This window comes from Dipodomys spectabilis, unplaced genomic scaffold (assembly GCF_019054845.1).
Source record: "Dipodomys spectabilis isolate Male_0828 unplaced genomic scaffold, ASM1905484v1 ptg000162l, whole genome shotgun sequence".
In the NCBI taxonomy this organism is placed as follows: domain Eukaryota; kingdom Metazoa; phylum Chordata; class Mammalia; order Rodentia; family Heteromyidae; genus Dipodomys; species Dipodomys spectabilis.
In genome coordinates this window covers 1,798,664-1,818,160 of record NW_024870839.1, presented here as the reverse complement: position 1 = coordinate 1,818,160, position 19,497 = coordinate 1,798,664, and the positions used below count along the sequence as shown (strand labels likewise).

Genomic DNA, 19,497 nt, shown 5'->3' with positions numbered 1-19,497 from the left:
AAAAATGCCTATCTATGAATACCATAAATACCATAAATATCCTATGTCATATCCATAAATATCATTAATGTCCTTTTCCTTTTTTACCTTTCCTACTTTCCTCTCTGTTTTCAATTCCAATACCAAATTTTGATCAGATACCATTCTTCCACAAAAATATTGGGTAATAAATGCCCTTGGTAATCTCTCCCTTTTCTTTATTATTTTTGTATTTCTTCCTCTGCTTCCCCACACCATCCAATCATTCACTGACTCCAGCCTTCCTCCTTCTCTCCTACTATTTAATAATGCACTATTTTAAACTATTTATATATACCCAGAAAAAGTCCAGATTATATAAAAATTTATAAATAGCACAGTTCACTGTCAAGTACACAAATGGTAAACATTTAAAACATTTCATTCTACTTTACTGTAAAAATATACTTACTGTGAGGATTTTTTTAGTCTTAAAGAAAACATACAGAACTGTGTATATGCGGGGGTAGAAGTGGAGAGGTGCCCTGTAACTGGAGAAATAAGCCCAGTGTAATCTTTTTTTTCTACCCACTTTCCCTAAGTTAGATAATGAAGTGTCCAAGAAAAAGTAAAGAACATTTTAGAGAAGCTTCATGAAATATCGATACATTAACATTTTCTTTCCTGAAAACAGGAGAAACATCCAAATGCATTGTATTCATAAACTGCTTTGTTAAACAGTACCTCCTCGGGCTGGGAATGTGGCTCAGTGGTAGAGTCCTTGCCTTGCATGCATGAGGCCCTGGGTTTGATTCCTCAGCACCACATGAGCAGAAAAAAAAAAAAGCTGGAAGTGGTGCTGTGGCTCAAGTGGTAGAGCACTAGCCTTGAGCTGAAGAGCTGAGGGACAGCGCCCAGGCCCAGAGTTCAGGCACTATGACTGGCAAAAAAAAAAAAAAAAAACAGTACCTCCTTTGTTTCAGTTTCACCCCCTTCAACATTCTTACCAACATTCTCTGACTCACTCATTCCCTCACTTTTCTTAATTTTGTGGTATACATAATGAATTATTTATTGATTGTATTCTCCCCTGCCCTATTCATCTACCCTTTTTTCCCTTGGCCCCACCACCCTTTTTGTAAGTACTCATTTCCTAAGAAGCAGTAGGGCTCCAGATGAAGCAGGGCAAAGAATGGAGAGAAGAATGGTGGGTGAATACAGTCATAATATTCAATATACACATGTAAAAATGGAACCATGTAACTTGAGAGGATGGGTAGGGTTGGGATAGATGGAGGAGACAATGATGTAATGATGTTGATCAATAGGCACCATACACATATTGGTGTATTGAATTGAAACTCCTTTGTATACCTATGTAAGAATAATAAAAATATAATTTAAAAGATGAATAAATAAATAATCAAAAACTGCTGAAACCAAAGAAACATAGGTCCTATGGTTTCCCTTATTTGCAATAACTAGTATATGTCTGGGACAAGCAGAAAAGGTCAAAAACTATGTACATATGACCAGATAAGATGAAGTTAAGCAAAATGAACCCCAAGGTAGGGACACAAGTGGTTTTTGCTTTCTTGCTATTGTTCCTAACGTATTTATAATGTACCATGTGATTTTTTTGTTTCTTTGTATGTTCCTCCCCCACGGTATAACCCGTTTTCACTGTATTTGATGTGGGTTCTCTGCATCTTGTATATACACTTCTCTAGCTTGGGAAGGAGAAGGGAAAAAACAAAATGCTTAAACAGGGATACAGGTTGACCCATTGTAACAATGAGATGTACAAGACACTATGCTGAAAATGAACTTTACAATTTAGGCAGGGAGAAGGGGGAGGAAAGAGGGGTGGGGGTGGCGGGGAGGGGAGTGTAATTGTGGAGGTGGGAGGGAAGGGAGGGTAGGGGAAAAACAAAGGAGGAGGTAATAATGTTTGAAAGGAAATGTAGTCATTACCTTGCTCATGTAACTATAACCCCTCTGTACAGTATTTTTACAAGAAAAAATATTTTTTAAAAACTGCTGAAAAATCAAAAATAAATAAGTGGTATTAGGGTATTATAAACACTCCAAGTTCAATAAACCACTGCTTAAAATATCATAGTTGCTAATACACATGGAATAAACATAATAAAGTATTAGAAAATATATTTGACGTACCAACAAGGAGCCAAACAACATTGGAATTGTGTTCTGTAAGAAAATCTTCTAATTGAGTGATACTGGGAACAATACTGTCATTCTTCCTTTGATCCATTACTGAAGTTTTTCCAGAACTGCATCTAAAGGCCTAAAGAGATCAAAGGTTAAATTTAGAATTAAAAGTAATTGATAGAGAAATTATAGAAAGGGGGAAAAGGTGAATTGAATAAAGGTTTACTAAATCAATGTTTCCTCCAATGATGGAAATGCAAAAACATACAGCAAAATATACCCACATTTCTATCTAAATATAGACTATGTAAAATATTCATAATGGCTTTATTTCATCATTCTAAATATTATGAAAGACTAACCTTCAGTTATTAAGAGACATGATTCCTTCGTGTGTGTGTGTGTGTGTGTGTGTGTGTGTGTGTGTGTGTGTGTGTGAATACTAGGGCTTGAACTCAGTCTCTCACTCACCCTTAGCTGTGTGTGTGTGTGTGTGTGTGTGTGTGTGTGTGTGTGTATGCGTGTGCGCACATGTGGGCGCACATACTCGTAGAGCTTGAATTCAGGGCCTGGGTGCTGTTTGTGAGCTTTAGTTGTCAAGGCTAGCATTCTACCACTTGAGCCACAGTCCAACTTGCAGCTTTATTTTTTGGAGAGAAGAGTCTCATGGATTTTCCTGCCCAGGATTTGATCCTGTATCCTCCTATCTCAGTCTTCTGAGGAGCTAAGATACAGGGATGAGCCACTGGCATCTGGTTTCCCTCAGCTTTTTGATCATGGCCCTGTTACCTGAGCCACATCTCTACTTCTAGCTTTGTGTTGATTAACTGGATCTGGCTAGCTTCAAATCATGATTCTAAATCTTAGCCTCCTAAGTTGCTAGAATCATAGGTGTGAGGAACCTGAAGCAGGCAGATTATGCTTAAATCTAATAAGAAATATCTACCATAACCAGGAATGATGTGCACACTTACAATTTCAGCACTGAGGAGGCTGAGGAAGGAGTATCTCAAATTTGAGGTCAGCCTGGACTACACAGTGAGTTTAGAACTCTTTGTTTTGTTTTTGTTAGTCATAGGGCCTGAACTGTGGGCCTGGGCACTGTCCCAGATCAAGGCTGGCGCTCTACCACTTGAGCCACAGCGCCACTTCCGGCTTTTTCTGATTATATGGTGCTGAGGAATCAAACCCAGTGCCTCATGCAAGCAAGGCAAGCACTCTACCACTGAGCCACCCTCTCTGCCCCTACACAGTGAGGTTAAAGCCATCCCATACAACAGTAAGACCTTGTTTCAAAAAAAAATGAAATGCAAAAAAGAAGGTACTGCATAATCTTTATGGAGCAAATGATGAAAGGGAAGGAGGGAGAAAAAGAGTTAGTTGTTTCTTCTTCCTCTACTCATTCTGAATAACTCAACCTAAAACTTTCAGGTAAAGCAGAGAAAAGAATATGAGGAAGAGAGAAGCAAGAGTCTCAGTGTCCTACAGTAAGATGTTTGATTCCTGGCAGGAGTTAAGCATCTACTTCTGTGAGCAGCGGACACATCTCAGAATGTCAGAGTCTGAGTGTCAAAGGCAGAATGGTAAGAAGGGCATACATCCAGGAAAGAGGCCAGGTGCAGTGTATCCACAGCAGCTGAAAGAGTTGCAAGGAGAAGTAATCTAAGTCCAGTCTTAGAACCTAAGAAAACCAACAGCCTTAGCAGAGTGAGAAGAACAACTGCACAAGGTTGCTCCATACAGTGAGTTAGAACCAGGAGGAAGGCATCAAACTTGAAAGGTTACACAGGGCTTCTATGCAGAAGAGCAATCTGAGCAGCATGAGTAGAAAAAGGATTAGGAAGACAGATATATACCTGGGGAGTGGGCCCAATTAATCAATTAAATAAATATATTCAAGAGGATGGAAGCTAAGGTACTCACTGTTGTAGACATAGAGAGAGAAAGAAAAATGAAGAGTCCTGGGAAATAGATAAGAACTGGAGATAGGGTTTTCAATATAAATGGAGAAATAAGCATGTGTATTACATGTGTCTATGCACATGTATATGTATGCATGCTTTCACAAACAGGTGCAGGGAATAGCAACACTCCACTAAAAATGAACACAAAACATGTTTTGAAAACCTACTTTCTTCTAAGAGGAATCAGCATCCTTTGAAGAAATGGCTGATTTCAAAGTTAAGGCAGAGAAAGTCAAGATGAGCCGTGTTTTTCAAAAAGAACTGGTCAAGGGCTGAGAAGGTGGCTCAGTGGTAGAGCACTTGCCTTGCATGTATGAGGCCCTGGGTTCAATTCCTCAGCACCAAATAAGCAAAAAAGAAAAAACCCGGAAGTGGCACTGTGGCTCAAGTGGTAGAGCGCTAGCCTTGAGCTGAAGAGCTGAGGGACAGTGCCCAGGCCCAGAGCTCAGGCCCCACCACCGGACCCCCCACCCCAAAAAAAAAAAAAAAGAACTGGTCAAAGAATGACAGCAATATATGAAAAAGATAGAGTCAGCTTCAAGAGATTCCCGAGGACAAAATCTGGGACAACTTAAAAATAAATAGTAGTAATTGATTAAAATCCATTAAGTAAACCTGAGTGTCAAGAGAAAGAAGCATTAAAATTGGAGGATAAGATACAGCAGCTGGGATGGGCATTTTTGCCCAAGCAACTATCTCTTGCTCTTTCCTTCTAGCCAAATAGCTGTCTTCCAACCCAAAAATACAATACCAACCTAGTAATCTGTCATTCTGATATCATATCTTTCTTCTTTAGTTTGTAAATATGCTTAAAATTTTTTAATGCAAATACTTACTTGAGCCAAACCAAACTGAGAAGCTTTCATCATATAGCTTCACAAATATCAGTTAATAGCCTAGCAACAATTACTTGATATGATAGGCTAGAGTGTAAGAATGAAAGAAGGAATAGCTGTAATGTTCTAGAACAGGGAGAGGAAATCTACACACAAGGAAGAAGGCAAGAGCAGCCAATTATACAGATTAACAGCATGGCACTAGGGTACTAGAATACCCGAGTTCAAGAAACAGTTCTGACATTTCAATTTTGTTTGTGCAAAATCCCTACTCTTTCTGTGTTTTTACATCATGTGTAATAGTTTACTTTGGAACTTATGAGTTCACACATTTAAGCCATTCAAAACAATGTCTGGCATTCTGAAGACATTGTGCTAATGGAGTCTTGCCCTTATCTCCAATTAACCTACAAAAAGCTGTGGCTCAAGTGGTAGAGTAGCTAGCCTTGAGCAAGAAAGCTCAGAGACAGGACTCAGGCCAAGTTCAAGCCCTAGAACCAACACAAAACAAACAAACAAAAAAAGTTCTACCACAATCTAGAAAATCCTGAGTATTAAATATAACATTTGGTATGGTATATATACACAATGGAATTCTATGCTTCCATCAGAAAAAATAACATCGCCCCAGTTATATGGAAATGGAAAGACTTAGAAAACAATCATATTAAGTGAAATAAGCCAGACCAAAGAAACATAGGCTCCATGGTTCCTTCATTGGTAATGATTAGTCTATGTTTAGGATAATCCTAGCAGAGGATCACAATAGCTCAACAGCTATGTACAAATGACCATATAAAATGATGCTAATCAAAATAAACTCCAAGATATGCAAACAAGAGAGATTTTGTTCTTGCTGTTTTTAATGCACTATGTGAAGGTATTTCTTTTCTCTTTTGTCCCCATGCCTCCCTTTGGTTTATCCCCCAGTTCACTGGTTTTGATTTTGGTACCCTGTGTCTTGTATATATGTTTATCTAATTTGGGAAAGGGAAGTGGAATAACAAAATTGTGAGACAAAGGGTGAACCAATGCAACAGTGATATTCATAAGATATTGGATGTTTTAACTGCATTGTATTGATTTTTATGAATCAGTTAATCATCTTCATTACCCCATATGATGTTACTAGACTGTGAAATGCATACTTATTGCATTTCCTTTGCTTAACATATAGTATGTTTTGAAATTTGGTATAAAACATTCGTCTTTTTATGTTTTATTAATATGGATTGCTCCTAGTTCTCAAGAGTGGGGAAATGCCCTGCAACTTTGTAACTTGAAGTCATATGTTGCCATGTATTATAACCTGTTTTCCTTGTACAGACTTGGTAATAAATTATACGTCATTTTATTTTATTTTTATTGTCTATTGCAGCACCCGGCTATATGTAATTTAAACTGTAGTGTTCTTCCAAGTGTTTCATCCTACACTAAAATTTTTTCTTACAAGCTTTCTAATAAATATGGGATGTATTCAATTTTGAATAAAAAAAGACACTATGTTGGAAATGTACTTTACAATCTGAGAAGAGGGCAGGAAAACGAGGGGAAGGCAAAGTGGGAGAAAAATAAGGGAGGGGTATAACAATGTTCATCGAGAAACGTACTCATTACCTTACTCATGTAACTGTAACCCCTCTGTATATGTAATATATATAATTAAATTTTTAAAAAGTATAAGATTTGGGATATTTACAACTGTCTTTAGCAGAATTTCTGACAATAGAGAAAATAATAAATTCCTTTTTTAAATAACTACCTGTTGTTTCGTTGCCCTTACCACACACAGCTGCCATTAACAGCTTAGAAGCCCATTTCCCCAACAGCACCTGCTCCCTAGGGACAAACTTGTCCTATTCATTTCATACCAGTGAATAAGTGAATCCTTGTAAAAACACAAAACAAAAAGCTATGGCCACTGATAAGTAAGTATATTTAATGGGAACAAGAAACACTTATCTTTTTTCACTCTCAAGAAAATATAGTTTCCATACAAGACAAAAGGTACAGAAAACAAAAACAGCAACAAAGAAGAAAAAAATCAAAATAAAAACTCATTTCCATTTCTTGGAGTTTATTTTGATAAGCATCATTTTATATGATCATATGCACATAGTTATTGAGCCTTTGTGATCCTCTCCTTAAAATATCATCTTTTGGTCTCACTGTGTGAATGCCTAGAGTCCTGTATAATTTTTTGCTTTCTGTAGCTTTTGTCTTGTATGTAAGTGTACCTGTTTGGGGGAACAAATGCAGCAGTGATACTTACTAGACACTATGTTGAAAATGAACTATATAACTTGGTAGAATGGGAAGAGTTGTTAGAGAAAAACAGGGAGAAAATGAGGGAAGAGATGACACTGTTCAAAAAGAAATGTACTGGGGCTGGGCAGGTGGCTCAGTGGTAGAGTGCTTGCCTCACATGCATGAGGCCCTGCATTCAATTCCTTAGCACCATATAAGCAGAAAAGGTCGGAAGTGGCACTGTGGCTCAAGTGGTAGAGCGCTAGCCTTGAGCTGAAGAGCTGAGGGACAGTGCCCAGGCCCAGAGTTCAAGCCCCATGACTGACAAAAAAAAAAAGTACTCATTATGCAACTGTAACCACTCTGTACATCCATCACCTTTAGAATAACAATAAAATTAAATTAAGCCAGGCACCCAGTAGCTCAAGCTATAATCCTAGCCACTCAGAAGGCTGAGATCTGAGGATGGCTGTTCAAAGCCAACCCAGGCAGAAAAGTTCATGAGACTCTTAACTCCAAAAAACTACTCAGAAAAAGCCAGAAGTGGTGTTATACCTCAAGTGGTAGAGCACTAGCCTTGAGTACAAAGAGGCTCAGGTACAGCACCCAGTCCCTGAGTTCAAGCCCCAGGATTGGCAAAAACAAAAAGAAGGAAGGAAGGAAGGAAGGAAGGAAGGAAGGAAGGAAGGAAGGAAGGAAGGAAATGTTTTCATTTCCTTGCATTTCGGAAGTGTCTTGAAATGTACTTAGCTCAGTGACCAAGTGTTTGTCTAGTATTTGTAAGACTCCATGCAATTTTTTAATCCTACTCATTAAAAAGCAACTAATAAAGAGAATAGTTAACATCTTGAAATCCCATTCCAAATACAACAGCAACAAAAACCACTCAATTTCTTCACACAATAAAGTAACCACCTAAGCAATGTCCTCAGACCTTCTTACCTTTATTTATTTATTTATTTATTTATTCTTTTATTGTTGTAGTCCTGGGGTTTGAATTTAGAGCCTGGGCACTGTCTCTAAACTTTTTTGCTCAAGGCTAGCACTCTATCACTTTGAGCCATAGCTCCATTTCTGGCATTGTAGTTAATTAGAAATAAGAGTCTCATGGACTTTCCTGCCCTGGGCTGGCTTCTGAATACAATCCTCAGATTCAGCCTCCTCACTAGTTAGAATTACAGGCATGAGCCACCAGCACCTGGCTGCTTTTAATCATTTTTTAATAGCATCCAGGCTGAACTAGACCATGACCTTCCCCAAGTAGTATGAACAAGACTTTAAACTAGTTTAAAGCTAGATAGGCAGAAACTTATGACTTCGTAATCTCCTTCCATGTGTAAGCAACTATGTTACCTTAAATACAGATGAGCTTATTGCAATGGAATTCCTCATAGAAAAGAACATGTAAATTTTATACATTTAGGATAATACTAACATGTATTAAAATACATTATCAGGAGTAAAGGGACAGTAGGAGAAAAACAAAGGAGGAGGTAACAATGTTCGAAAAGAAATGTATTTATTACCTTACTCATGTAACTATAACCCATCTGTATAGAATCTTTACAATAAAATTTTTTTAAAAGATATTATCATTGCCTAGTCAGTGATTTGCAGGGCCTCTCTACCCAAAAATAATGCCATTGGAAAACAGACCAAAAATCCCATCCTCCATTCCCTTAATAGAATGCTAATTAATATTCTCTTTTAAAATGTAAGCATATCTTTATTACACAGTCTTGCACCACCTACGGACTAGAAATACATGTTGAGAAATGTATCATTGGGCAACTTCATCTCTGTGTAAGGATAGAGGGTACTTACATAAGCCTAGATGGTATGCACAGCCTTCTACAAATCTATACAGCATGTTACTATGAATGATATAGCAAAAAAAAAGGTACAAATATAAAAGGTTTTTGAAGGTAGCACATCTGAATAGGGCACTTACCATGAATAGAGCTTGAGTCAGGGAGGGACAAATGACAGAAAATAATTTTCTAAGTTTGTTTAGAAAGTTAAAACTGTAAATATGTTACCTTAAGCTTAAGGTATTTTATATTGACTATTTTTGACATTTGTTCAGCTATATAAAAATATCTTCTTTATCCTATAAGCTTCTAATCCATTTTTCAATTTTATTTCAAGTTTTACTTTTGTATAAAAACTAAAATGAAAAATCAAAACCACTAAACTGGACTTTCACAGGGCTAAGAACATCACTACCACTGACTTCTACCTCTATATTTTGTCCAGCCATACACACTGGACACGTTGTCTGTTATCTGCTCAGACAATAGTGCTGCCCTCTGCAATCCCTCAAAGCCCTGCCTGAAACTCTTCTTGAGAAATATGCACAATGTGGTTGCTCTCTTTTCCCAATACAGATTTGCTTATAAGCAAATAATGAATCACAAATTTGGGGGGGAGGGTGTATGTGCTGGTCATAGGCTTGAACTCAAGGATTGGGTGCTGTCCCTGAGCTTTTGATCTCAAGGCTTCTTTCCTTTTTATTGGCAGTACTGGACATTACACTCAGGATCCATGGCTTGCTAGGGAGTGCTCTACCACTTCAGCTACAGGTCCAAACCCTGGCCTTCCAAGTAAACAGCCACACACAGTCAGAATAGAATTATGGGCCTGGACAGAGTTCCACAGCCAGCCACACACAGTCTTCCTATATAATAAACACTTTTCAGTGTTGAGGGTCCTCATTTTCAAACTTTTTAAGGTCCTTGTTGAAGTGTGTAAAAACTTCTACTAAACCTTTCTCTGAGTATAAAACTCAGAAGTACAGCACTTGCCCAGCATAAATAAACCCCTGGGTTTAATCTACAGTGTCACAAACAAAAACAAATTATAAAAGAAGAAGAGGAGTTACAGAGGTTTACTTTTAAACCTTTCACTGTAACATTTCTTGGGGATTCTTCTTTATCATATTCTGTAGTTTCTTTTTTCTTGCTGTTTTCCCGTTTTAGTCCCAACAACACTGTATTAGTCAACTGCTCAGGAACCACCTGTAGGAACTTCTAACTGCATCCTCACTCACATCTACATAGCTGCTTCACCGATCAACCACAGCAACTGCATCACCCCTGACTCTTGAGAGTCTTCTTCCAGATGCAGATGGCACCATGGATCATGGTTCAAAGCATGGCCAAGTTTTTTTTTGTTTTTTTTTTTTTTGGGGGGGGGGTCCATTGTGGGGCCTGAACTCTGGGCCTGGGCGCTGTCCCTCAGCTCTTCAGCTCAAGGATAGCCGCTTGAGCCACAGCACCACTTCCGGCTTTTTTCTTTTTTCTTATGTGGTACTAAGGAATTGAACTCAGGGCCTCAGGCATGCAAGGCAAGCGCTCTACCACTGAGCCACCTTCCCAGCCCCGCATGGCCAAGTTTTTGATGCAGTTACAGATGTAATCCTTCCAGAATTGCTTGAGTGTCAATTCCAACAGCCTGGGAAGAAATCCTCAAGTAAGACTTAAAAACTTATAAATCCTTGATCCACTAATTGAATTAAGGAGGTAGTTTGGAAGGAGAAACATGGCCTCGATATTGGGAGACATCTTGATGGAAAAGCATCAAGAAAAGGAAGTATGACAGAGTGTTACCAAAAAACAAGTGAGATCATAAAAGGTATCATAAAAGGTATCCAAATAGTATTTCTCCATTCCATTGACATGGCAGTTCAGGAGGGCACAGGGAAGAGAAGCTGAATCATCCCAGAGCACCTACTCTCCTGTAGGCCACTGGGAGAGTTTGTTCTTACTGATATCACTGAAAGTCCAGGGCCTCGCTGTGCTCCACTTGTAGCCTGAAACATTGTCCCCAAGCAAGACTACTTCCCTAGCCTTAAAAACCTGACCATGGGCTGGGTAGGTGGCTCAATGGTAGAGTGCTTGCCTAACATGGGTGAGGCCTAGGTTCGATTCCTTAGCATTATCACATAAACAGAAAAATTCAGAAGTGGTGCTATAGCTCAAGTGGTAGAGTGATAGCCTTGAGCTGAAGAGCTGAGGGACAGTGTCAAGGCCCAAAGTTCAAGCCTCATGACAGACCAAAAAAACCCTGATTTTGACTTGGCCTCTTACAGATCAAAGTACTTTCAGGCATCCATTTCCAGAATAGTGAGGTTTTATCCATACTGAAGATTTGCTATAACAAGTAATTTCCCTCCACTCATCTAGTTTCCAAAAGTTCAGCTGCCTCACATCAGGCCTTACAGGTCTGTGAGGTCTCAGCACCCCCTGCCATTTCTTAAATCATTAAAACCACCCAGAACTAGCAGTAACTTCAACACTGAGGTTGGGACCAGACTTCTCTTTCAATAGGAAAAACAAACCTCTCATTTGGGCCATGAGTGTCATGGTGCTAAAAGGACATGCTTCTTCTGTGCTAGGTCATTAGAAAGTTCTCCACAGATGATGCAGGGACTTCTCAAAATCTTGTTAGTCTCATTGCCTCCAATGTAGCAGATCTCTTATTAGCTTTCATCACATTGTTCCTGTTCCTCAAGATTACAGCTATGGTAGAATGGAACATGCCTGACTGGTAAGAAATATTCATCACAAGTTTTCTATCTTTGTAATCCTGAGTCCTTTTAATTTCACTTCCATAGTAATCACTCAGTGTGACCTACTACTGTCAACATCAGAAGTGGATTTTGATAAGAAGTAATACAACCTGAGATTAAATTAAGCACAAGATAAAATGATGAAATCAGGAGACAAGATAAACACAAAACACAAGAGGTTGCTCTGGTACATCATGGCACACTGCTTTATAGTGAACTTTTCTTCAGAAGTAGAAGAACATGCGCTGAAATGACTATACAAAGTATTCTATGTATAAGAGATACATAAACCACTTACACCATTGTAATTAAGTACTATGTGCTAGTGCTATACATAATGGTATGTGCTTTATTTTTATATTTTTACAGGCAGAACAGGTTTCTTGGTACTGCTATCACCACAAACATGTCATATGTTATGTTAAAACATGACAGTTACTTTGTTGTCAGTCAGTAGTATGTGTGGTTCACTGTTGATCAAGACATAACAGAGCATACAACATTTGTATCTACCATCAACTATTAGCATGTGTTATTACTGTATTATTGTAAATTAACTCATTAAAGTACTTTTTTTTCATTAGAAAGCAAGATCTACAAACACCACAAAAATTCAAGGGTTCCTGAAGATGGAGAAAAACTTTATTAAAAAAAGTGGAGGGATGACAGGCAACAAAGTAAATATAGCCTTCTTTTAAAATTTTACTTAGAAGCAGCTGCTCTGTGTATAGAAATCAAAACTATATGATGCCCTATTCTAGTCATTTAGGTAAGCAAAATAGGCAATTATCCTCTTAAGTCAAGCAGATTAATTATTATCCTTACTACCCAGGAAGTCATTCTGTATTCTTTTCAGTCCAATATTCTATTCACAACAAACAATTTTACCTGTTAACTATAAATCCTAACAGAATCAATCAAAAATAATGGCCTAGGTCCTGTGCTACATGATCACAGTCAAAGCCAACCAAGCAAGAAAAATCCACTAGATTCCTTCTCTAAAAGAACATCAGAAAGGATGACTTGCTCAAATGGGAGAGTACCAACTAAGTCTGTCCTTGAAAAGAGAGTAGGTTTTAAAGACAGTTTTCAAATATAAAGGCTATTCCGTATATTTTATATCTCAGTACTAAAATAGTTCAGACAAAATTACTGAAACTGTTTGAACCTATTTCCAAGCAGAAAAGTGCCATCTCTTCCTTGAAGACATGATGAAGGCATTAAAAATACAAAGCAAACATAAAACTAGCACTGGGCCTCCCAAATATATACAAATACACACACACACACACACACACACACACACACACACACACACACACACACACACACACACTATAGCAGTGGTAGCTAAGCTACTATTAATGTTCTTTAAAAAACTACTCAGTACAACAACAACACAAAAATGAAAGCAAAAAAGAAGAAAATGCAGGCAGTAAATTAAGTGTCATTCTTTACAATTCTTTATTGTTTAAAAAAAGCGTAGCGGGTGCCAGTGGCTCACACCTGTAATCCTAGCTACTCAGGAGGCTGGGATCTGAGGATCACAGTTCAAAGCCAGCCCGGGCAGGAAAGTCCATGAGACTCTTAACTTCAATAAACCACTAGAAAACCAGAAGTGGCTCTGTGGCTCAAGTGGTAGCCTTATGCTGAAGAGCTGAGGGATAGCACCCAGGCCCAGAGTTCAAGCCCCACGACCAACCAAAAAAAAAAAAAGCATATGTTTAATAAACAATCTTTCCAATCTCAGGTGGATCAAGGCTCAGGCACATATGTACTAGAGCACAAAGTGAAACCCTGTCTCAAAAATAGCTATCATATATTTAGCAAATACATATCATATAAAATATATACTATATTATATATACTAAATATACAGTATAATATATAATACATAAAATATTACATATAAATCATATATAATATACAAAATACATACTAAATACAAAATAAATATATATTTAGTAAATATATGTTAGTGGCTAGAAATAATATGGACTTTACTTTCCCCAAGCCCACAAACATGCATTTTAACTCCTTTGCATCTCCAAAGCCCCCTTCTATACCACCCTACTTTCTTCCCATTTGCACTATGATATTTCTGGTGCTCATTTCTCAGGTGGATGATTGCAATTGCCTCTAACTGGTCACCAGGCTTGCAAGTTCACTTTGCTCCAATTCATCATCCAAACTGTGGCCTATTTGACAATTTCCTTATCTTTTGTCATGTTTCCTGAATTTTCTCAAAAGAATTTTCTGAATCAATCATGAAATGGTAAAATTCTGTCACTATATTTTTATATAAAAAATGGTATATTGAAGTCTGTAAAGAGTCCTACCTTCCTCTGGACCTTAAGGCACACTACTAGAAATTCCTGATTTACTAAATTAGTACAAAGTATTTATTATAAATACCAGCAAGTACCATGTGAATAGTGTTCATTTACTAGTTCTTTATATAAACTAAAAATATCTTTGCACAGGAAATCCAGAAAACATGAGTTCATAAAAATGTTTTCTCAATAAAATTTTTAAAAAATAATTAATTTAAAAATTGTTTCTACCCCCCCCCGAAAAAAATAACTCAATTAATTAATAGGCAAAGGAGCTAATTAGAGAATTCCCAGAAGTAAGAATGGACAATAAACACAACCATCAAGGAAATGCAAATCAAAACAACATTGAGATTCCATCTCACCCCAGTGAAGATTGGCCAGCACTGAGAATACAAAAGAATACAAATGCTGGCTCATGCCTATAATCCTAGATAGTAAGAAGGCTAAATCTGAAGATCACTTCGAAGCCAGCCAGAGCAAGGACATTCATAAGACTTTTATCTTCAATTAACTAGCAAAAGGCTGGGAATGGGGCTATGGCTCAAGTGGTAGAGTGCCAGCCTTGAGAAAAAAAGCTAAGGGACAGCATCCAGGTCCTGAATTCAAGCTCCAGTAGCAGCACGTGCACACACACACACACAAGCAGACACATGCATGTATGTTCATCTGTATACAATATTCTACAAAGAACAATCCAAAAAAGTCAAGTACTGTTATTCATTTCTTTATAAACATGAGCAGATTAAAGAGCAACAAAAGAAAGAAAAGTATGCTGATACTTTATAATTAAGCCAATAATTCCCTTGTTTTTCTCCTACTAGTAGAGGCTAATCATGATTTGTCAATCAGACATCAATCCAAAACTGAGATAAAATGATTTGTAGGTAACATTATACACCAACCAATATTCCATTTTCATATGCTGTCCATACAGATTAAACTACAAATAAGGCAGAAAATCAGCTATTTGTTCCCTATCTTACTAGAAAAATCTTGCCGAAAATACTTGCCTTTTCTTTTAATATGACATGTTCTTTTTTTCTCTTCCTCTTATCTTCCAATGGCCCTTCTTCAGTGTTTCATTTTAACAAATCTAAAAAGAATAGCATTTTAGCCGATCAGACAAGGCATTCTATTGACACACGAGGAAACTCTTATGGTTACTTCACATTTCCTTGATGAAAGTTTCAAAACAAGAAATAACTCTTTAAATCTAGAATAAGACCATAATTTCTAAGATCTTCCAAAATTTCAAAAACCACTATACCCATGGAAAGAGCATAAGGTAGGCACAAGAACAAATTTTATTATTAAAACATACTCAATAGCCAGGTGCCTGTGGTTTACATCTATTATCCTGGCTAGTCAGGAGGCTGAGATCTGGAGGAATGGTTCAAAGTCAGCAAGGGCAGAAAGGGCAGAAAAGTCTGTGAGACACTATCTCTAGTTAGCAGCAAAAAGCCAGAAGTGGAGCTGTAACTGAAATGGCACAGTGTTAACCTTAAGCAGAAAAGCTAAGAGATAGCATCTAAGTGCAGAGTTCAAGCCACAATAAGGAGTGAGGTGTGGCCTTGAGAAAGGGTCTATGAAACCACTGCATCTTGCTAGGAAGAAGGATGTCTCCTTTTCCTCTCTATTCTGAGCACTTGGAACACTTAAAAAAAAAATTAATGAACCCAATTTGGAAGAAGTAACAGTAGTGTCAAAGCCTGTAGAATTTATAAGCTTTACAGATCACAATAATGACAATGCGCCTCGTGAAGGGTAAAATGTGTTTGTGACTTTAAGTATCACTATCCCACAATACTGTGACAGTTATGTAATCACTTAATCTCAACAAATAAATATTTTTTAAAAATCAATGAGCCAGGTGCCTATGGCTCAGGCCTGTAATCCTAGCTACTTGGGAGATGGAGATCTGAGGATCCCAGTTCAAAGCCAGCCTGAGCAGGAAAGTCCGTGAGAATCTTATCTCCAATTAACCATCAGAAAACTGTTAGAGGCACTGTGGCTCAAGTGGTAGAGCACTAGCCTTGAGCTGAAGAACTGAGGGACAGCACCCAGGCCCAAAGTTCAAGCCCATGACCAACTTAAAAAAAAGACTATCCATTGCAAATGCTTAAAATATGTAAGTATAGTATAGCATTCTGATTAAGGGACCCTAAAGAAGTCAAGATTCCAGGGCTGGATCACAACTCTAACTTCAGACAAGTTACACTTTAGAGCTCTTGGCTTTGGTTCTCTCATCTATTAAGCAGATATAACAGATTTTAATAGGGATTTTGATTATTGTGAGATAATGTAATGTATGGGTATGTTTTATATATTTTAATCTTAAATATACTTACATTTTACTTTTATATATTTCTATGCATATATTTATATACAATATATTTTACATAAATAAAAAGCATATGAAATGGATATTTGCATTTTTATATTTTTATATTTTAAACATATATAATTAGATACAGATAATACATGTGTACACAAGCCACTCTATAGTACCCTAAGTCCTTTTTTTTTTTTTTTACTTTGTTTTGTTTTGTGTGTGTGCTGGTCCTGGGGCCTGGACTCAGGGCCTAGGTACTGTCCCCTGACATCAAGGCAAATGCTCTCCAGTTGAGCCCCTGGCAGTTGTTGGCAGTTAAATGGAGATGAGTTTCAGGAACTTCCCTGCATGGGCTGGCTTCGAACCACGATCCTTGGATCTCAGCCTCCTGAGAAGCTAAGATTACAAGCATGAGCCACGGGTGTTTGGTCTAATTCATCGTTTCTCTATTTTGATCTAATTAGAATAACTCGGCCTTCTGGCTGTGCATAGCATGAAAGTAGCAACATGAAACCAGCTGAAATTCAAGACTCTTAGGCAGCTACAAGCCCCGGAATTTCCTTGCTGAGGAAATTTACAAGAATCCTTTCAAGAAACCTGTTTCACCTCACCTAAGCCCAACCGGAGGGGGAAGGGTAATTAATACTGAAGCCAAGAACCTCCCTCATCCTGATTTGATGATTCTGCTGATGTGTATTCTTCCCTGGTAAGCACAGGGAGGTTCGAAGGTCGGGGCCGCCCCGGGGGGAAGCCACCCTGAGTTTAGCAATGGCATCTTCTCCGTTCCCAGGCCGCGCGGACGTCCCACCGAGCAGGTGCACGGTCCTTCCCGCCACCTTCACCTCGCCAGGCGCGGCCCGCCGGCCTCGCCGCCACCCGCAATGCCCCGCCGGTGCAGGCCGCCGACCCCGGGCTGTCCAGGTCCAGCCAGGCCTTCCCTCTGACCCCGGCGCCCGACCCCGAGGCCCCGGCGCGGCCGGTGAGCATGCCAAAGCGACAGGAGGTGTCGCCACCACAGCGGGCGGCCAGAGAAGCTAAACAAGCCACAGCCGGCCCCACCGAGGTCCGACCCCGGGAAGGGTCCGCCCACCTCCGCTCGGCCGGGCCCGGCCCACCCTCACCTCGGCCAGGGCCGGGTTCCTCTCCTGGGACTCTGCGGGCCAAGTGGCCCCACGAGGCCTACCGAGCTCTGCCAGTGCCCGCGCCCTCCAGCCCCGGCGAGCCCACCCGGGTCCAGCTCCGGGACGCAGGCCCCGGACACTCTGAGGAGCCTAGCACGGGAAGGGGCGGGGGGGTGGATCCCAGCTGAGGCCGCGGCACTACGGCTGCGCCAACCGGCGACGTCATACGTCAGAGCGCCTGCGCCTAAAGTGCGCCGCTGAGGTCCCGCCCAGAAACCCGCTAAGCCTCGCCCTCCAGCTCCCCGCCCTTCCCGGGTTGGAGGCGGAGCCTGGAGCGCCCGGCCAAGGCGAACAGCTGATTTGAAAACTTACTTGCTGCAATCACCTAAGTTAATGGTTTTCCAGATACAAGAGGAAACTGATAAAGCCCAGAAGGAAAAGGAGGCTAACAAAGAATAAAAAAATTAGTTAATTGTACGAGGTAAAATAAGTCTGGACAAAGTAGAGGGGAAACACCCTCTATCACCATCAATAAAGGGAGCTTGATGATGTGAAATGTTGACACACTGAATTTCTCAAAGAAGTCTTCTTCGTGATGCTCATCACCGTGGGGGGGGGGGGGGGGCGACTAGGCTGGGAATTGGGAATTGAACTCATAGACTGAATGCTGTCTCAGCTTTTTTGCTCAAGGCTGGCATTCACCACTTGAGCCTCCAATTCCAGGATTTTTGCTGGTTAATTGGAAATCAGACTCTCATAAACTTTTCTGCCCAGGTTGGCTTGGAACCGTGATCCCCAGATCTCAGTTAAGAGTAGTTAAGATTACAGGTGTGAGCCACCATGGCCACGCTATATAATTTTTTTATTTAAGTAGTTGTACAAAGGGGTTTCAACTCAGCACATCAGTGTATAAATAAAATGCCCTCTCTGAATCTAGTTCATCATACTCCTTGTGACCTTAAATAAACTTTTAATTTATTTTACGTCATTTCATTTTGGAAACCGTATGCAAATACAGTAACAAAAGACAAACCAGTGAATGGATCACCAGTGAGGAAATACAGCATGATAATAAAAGGTAACTCAGAACTGGGTGTGGGTGGCTCAAGCCTGAAATAGAAACTAAAAAGGCTGAGTATTCCAATTCAAAGCCAACCCAGACAGAAAAGCCTATGAGATTCTTATCTCCAGTTAACCAGCAAAATGCCAGACTGGAAGAATGGCTCAAGAGGTAGCTCATGAGCCTAGAGGGAAAAATCTAAGAGGGAGCTCAAAGCAATTCTGAGATCAATCCCTAATACTGGTACAAAAGAAAAAAAATGGAAAGAGGGTGAGTACAACTTAAGTCTAGGCTATGCCATCCTCTAGCTTTATCAAAGATATTACCAAAATAGATGAAGTAACCAGGTTTCTGAAGGAAAACCATAAGGAATCCAAAGGAGATGAAAGTTTCCGAGTAGAGCCATGTTCTCTAAGCAGAACAGAAAAAATGCAAATGTATCTGAAAAATGACCTTTCCCATATGGAGCAATTTATTGGTGAAAAGAGGGAATTTGGAGGAAGACAGATGTGTTTATGCATGTGTGTTGGTATTAAGGCTTGAACTCAAGGCTTAGGTGCTATCCTTTAGCTTTTTTACTCAAAGCTGGTGATCGCCACTTGAGCCACAGCTCCACTTCTAGCTTTTTGTTTGTTAATTGGAGGTATAGTCTCACAAAATTTTCTGGCTAAGCTGACTTTGAACCATGATTCTCAAGTCTCAGCCTCTTGAGTAGCTAAGATTACAGGCATGAATCACTGGCACCCAGCTGAAGATATATATTTTAAAGACAGAATTTGAGTCAGCTTATGTAAGCATAATCTATAACATTGATTCTATTTTTAACAAACATCCAAACTGAAACTAAAAATTGCCTAAGTTTGCTATCTTCCATCATTTAAGCTTATCATAATCAAAACTT

General features: G+C 39.3%; 1 protein-coding gene across 7 annotated transcripts in view; it reads right to left on the bottom strand.

The window, feature by feature from the left end:
- The window catches only part of Kiaa1109 (KIAA1109 ortholog), a 175,251-nt gene extending 157,568 nt beyond the window's left edge, over positions 1 to 17,683 (bottom strand). For all 7 annotated transcript variants that reach the window (XM_042692995.1, XM_042692996.1, XM_042692998.1 and 4 more), the window contains exons 1-3: positions 17,537 to 17,683; positions 15,094 to 15,176; positions 2,137 to 2,266 (exon numbers count right to left, since the gene is read on the bottom strand). In XM_042692995.1, coding sequence (XP_042548929.1) covers positions 2,137 to 2,233 — 97 coding nt within the window. In that variant the 5' untranslated portion in view covers positions 2,234 to 2,266; positions 15,094 to 15,176; positions 17,537 to 17,683. The remainder of the gene's footprint in view (positions 1 to 2,136; positions 2,267 to 15,093; positions 15,177 to 17,536) is intronic.
- Positions 17,684 to 19,497: the final 1,814 nt, after the last annotated feature.